Source organism: Merops nubicus, unplaced genomic scaffold (assembly GCF_000691845.1).
Source record: "Merops nubicus isolate BGI_N331 unplaced genomic scaffold, ASM69184v1 scaffold2486, whole genome shotgun sequence".
Classification (NCBI taxonomy): Eukaryota; Metazoa; Chordata; class Aves; order Coraciiformes; family Meropidae; genus Merops; species Merops nubicus.
In genome coordinates, this window is record NW_008615477.1 from 5131 (window position 1) to 9310 (window position 4180).

The 4180-nt window shown below is 41.1% G+C and overlaps 1 protein-coding gene across 1 annotated transcript in view; it reads left to right on the top strand.

Annotated features, from left to right (window-relative positions):
- Nucleotides 1-1234: 1234 nt before the first annotated feature.
- Nucleotides 1235-4180, top strand: part of VWDE (von Willebrand factor D and EGF domains) — a gene marked incomplete at both ends in the record, with an annotated part of 124571 nt that continues 121625 nt past the window's right edge. The window contains one exon of the mRNA XM_008942523.1: nucleotides 1235-1463. Coding sequence (XP_008940771.1) covers nucleotides 1235-1463 — 229 coding nt within the window. The remainder of the gene's footprint in view (nucleotides 1464-4180) is intronic.

Here is a 4180-nt window from a genome sequence, read left to right on the forward strand (position 1 = left end):
CTTTTGATCTTAAAAAGTGAAGCAGCAAACCCAGGCCAACGGGAAAAAAAAAATGGTGGGTTGTTTTTTTTTTCATTTTCAATACGATATATAGCCAAATATTCACAGCAGGAGGAAACGTGTCCCCCAAGTTGGGCTATTAGAGACAGTTCACTCTCACTGGCTGAAGAAATGCAAAGCATTGGCAGCAGTCATGCTCTGCAGAATATGACTGATATCTGAGAGAAAATTATTGTCAGTATGTGGTGAGAGCCTTCAAACTTTAACTCAAATATCTGTGTGCTTTTTATATTGGCAAATGATAGGTAACGGTGCAGAATAATGAGTTACCATTTTAATTGGCTGTGTATATTTTATTAGGTTCCCATTATACCCAGGTTCCCATTATACCTAATCTCTTCACTGAGGTAAAAGACAGCTTTGAATCATCACATCCCTTTTGCCAGTGGAAACAGCCTGGCAGGTACAGAGCTGAGATGCCTGAAAATCTATCTGTATGCTGGGAAAGGTAGATCTGGTGCAGCCTCTCAAAATGCCATAGTTCAAACCATCTAGGACCAACCCCTTCTACTTTGGGATTTCATGTGTTCAGGGTATTCAGGGCATCTGTTAACAGACAGAAGCCTGAAGGTCAAAAACCTAAGAAAATTTTATCAAATCACTTATGTCCTTCCTGAATGTTTTGTATATCCTGCATATGTGTGTCCCTTCAAGAATGAAGGAGGGGTTCAGGCCCCAAAGAAGTGTCTAGCATCTGCTGGAGGGGTAGGGCAGAAGATGTCAGGACAACAGTACTTGAAGCTGTAGCTGTTTTGGAAGGAGGTGCATGGCAGTGTCCTGATTTAGGATGGTGCTAACATCATCTTGCTCCTCATGCTCTGTCATCCTTTGCTTTCTTCTGCCACAGAAGTCATCTGGGTGGCAGTGGCCACTTGACAAATGGCCCAAACCATGCTTCCCAGAGAAGGGATCTAGCCTGTTTAAATGCTTTTTCTTTTTATACAAACCAACCAAAAATAGAAGAATATACCCTGGAATACAGTTATTGTGTTCTTTGAGAATTTTATCTGTATAAAGTCCCCTCTCTAAACCGAGCAAGATATTTTCATCCCCACCTACACAGCTTATTCACTGACCTCCCAAGTTTACCACACTCAAATTCTTGGCTTTTAGTGATTCTCCACGGAGTCTCACCCCATTTGCTGTAAATGGTTTCTTCCCTGTGCCTCCTCAGATGAACAAATGTGGGACACAAGCTCCAGTGTGGCTGTCGCTGAAGTCCGAGTCCCTGCCAGCTCCCGGTGAGAGCAAGTGGCTCACAGGCTGCGCTACTTGGCAAGTCTTCTTTGGGGGGCACAAGGACTGCTGCTTGTTCCGGATACCCATCTCCGTCAGGAACTGCGGCGAGTTCTTGGTGTACCTCCTGCAGCCTACCCAGGGCTGCATGGGCTACTGCGCAGAAGGTGAGCACCGGGGTTTGTCAGGAAGCCTGCACACGCCTCACATGCCTCTCCTGCTATTGCAGTGCACACCTCGGTGACCTTGCAAGCCAAGCGTTGCTCCCCGGAAGATGCAGACCGTGTAGAAAATAAACTAGCAGCAGTCCAAGGTGTTCCTGAAGGATAGCTGTTATTACCAGTGCCAAATGTAATCTGATGTGTATTACTGAAGTGCTCCTTGCTTGGTTACAGTCCACGTGTAACCTTTCCCACTGTCTTTGGCTCCAAGATGCACAGCTAGTGAGTGAAGGCATCTCAGTTTTATTGAGGCACTGTATCCAGGATACTGTATCTAAGGTCTGTTCTTATCTCCAATAATCCAGCATCCCCCCAAAATAGACAATTTTAAAACTCTGGAAGGGGAAAAAAAAAAATAAAATAAAACAACCTCAAACTGATAACATCTTTTTCATGACATTTATATAATTACTCTCATCAGAAATAATTTTCAGCCTACTCCAAGAGATCTAACCTCTGCTCAGTAGCTAGGAAACAAAGGAATAGCAGAAAGCAATTGCTCACTCAGTTAAACCTGCCGAACTTCAGAGCGTGTTCAGGTGCATATAGATTTAGTCAGAAAAGACAATTCTTTTTCAAAAGGAAAAATATTACCTTTATACTTTCAGCATTTTTGGACAGAGACGTTGACACACTGAGAAACTAAGGGTTGTCACCTTTCAATCAGGCAAAATTCAAGCTTAAATAAATTTTAAAAAGAGAGATATCTATTTTCTTATCTTTATTGATATTTTAACATTCTCACATGAAGAAGAGGTAAGAAAAAAGGCCTAAATAAAGTGAGATGAATTCAGCATTTGAAATAAAAAATATCCTTTAAAATACATGAAACCACTCTCATTTCCATGATTCTTTCTCAGAAATTACTTTTTAACTGAATCCAGACATTTGTCACTTCAAGCTTGGCTTCTTTTAAACAATAAGATTGCTGCTACCATTGTTTGAAGAATTTTTTACCAATATCTTTTGGGTGATTAGGTTTGTCCTTTTTGTTGCTCTGTACTTGTTTAGTAGTGCAAACATGCCTGCATTTTTAATACAAGCAAGTTTATTCCTTCTCCTCTTTCCCAAACAATCTTTTTCTCCCTTTTTCTTACCACTGCTGTTGAAGCTTTCACCTTCTCCTAGGCATTTCAGTGTGGTCCAGCTCTCTCAAGTTATTCTTCCCTTTAGGATGTTTTTGCTGTTTCAAGTACTGGATGAAAAACACCCCAAGCTGAAGTTTTTTACTATGGGTTGTTAATTCACAGTCTTAAATTCTGCTGAATCATTGAACCACAGAAGCCTCTATGCAGCCCCAGATGGCATCTCCACAGCCTCTTGCCAGGGTCAGTCCCCTGGCCCTGTCTGCTGGAGGCTCAGGAACAGGACACTGGTCAGCACTTCTGAGCTGCTAACCAAAATGAATTTAAAGCTTCATAGCTTGGCAAAAAAAGACACAGCTGAGAAAAGTGGCATATGTGCTTGCAATTCTGCTCACAACCTTCCATGAGCTGATCACCTAACTTTGTCCTTCTGGAATAATTTCCTGCAGAAAGTCACAATATGAGCCACAGTTTGAGGCAGCTTCCCTTAGAAACAAGAGAAAATGATATAAATGACCGGCCCTTATTCATATTTTAAGTAACTTGTTTCTTTTTCTTACCTCTTGTTATTTGCCCTGGACAGATGTTAAAATATTGGTTCTTCATTCTGCTATAACAGCCACATACCTTGTTCTCTTGGGCTTCCATAATATTTTCTACACTTCTCCAAAAAAGTTACTTCATTTATCCTTTCAAAGCATCTGAACCAACTTCATGCTGCATTTGAGTTGAGGTCTCTAGAGATGAAAGAACATCACCCTACAGTATCATACATCTTTTTGTTTCTACTTTCTAGGTGAATTTAACAGGAAGAAAAGTTTCAGACTTCATTACTTGTTGAAGTCTGTAGAAAGCAGGCTGTATTTTTAGAACAATGGCATTATTCTGGGCAGAGGGCAACTCTATTGAGCAGACTTAGTGTAGGGACGTCCCAGAACAGCCTGGAAAGGATCTTCACAGCATGGCAAGGTGGGCTGGGTGCTCTCTGAGAGTCAGTTTACCTCTGCAATATAATGATTTCTCCTATCTCTTCCGAACTTATTGCAAAACCTCAATCAAAAGGCTACGCTTCAGAGGAATGCCAAGCTGATGGACTTTGCCAGAGTAATTAATTTGTATTTATCCAAGTGCCTCTTTTCAATAACATCTCTCTTACTGCAAAATAAAAGAAAAACAAAACCAAAAAAGGTCAAATATTATAGCAACAATGGGTAGTCACAGTACAGTTAGTCATTTTTTCATTTTGTATGAATCTGTTTTCTTGCTTGCATAGTTAATAATCAAACCACAGGAATATAAAATGTGGCGTTTCTCCCATGTTCAGTTATGTTTAAATTTTCTTGTTGAGTGAAAAACTGTTAACACTAAAATAACATTTTGTGCTACATCCTTCTTTTGTTTCCTTCTTCCAGACAAACTCACAAGCCTGGCTTTGCAACCAGTGATAACTCCTGAGCTCGTGCAAGGTCGAGTCCACCTGAAGTGCACTTACAGCCTCCCCCCCTCAAAGCTGCCTCTGCAGTACAGGGTGGTCTGGTCACATCTGTCCACCCCTGGCAAGAAAGAGCAGATTCAGCA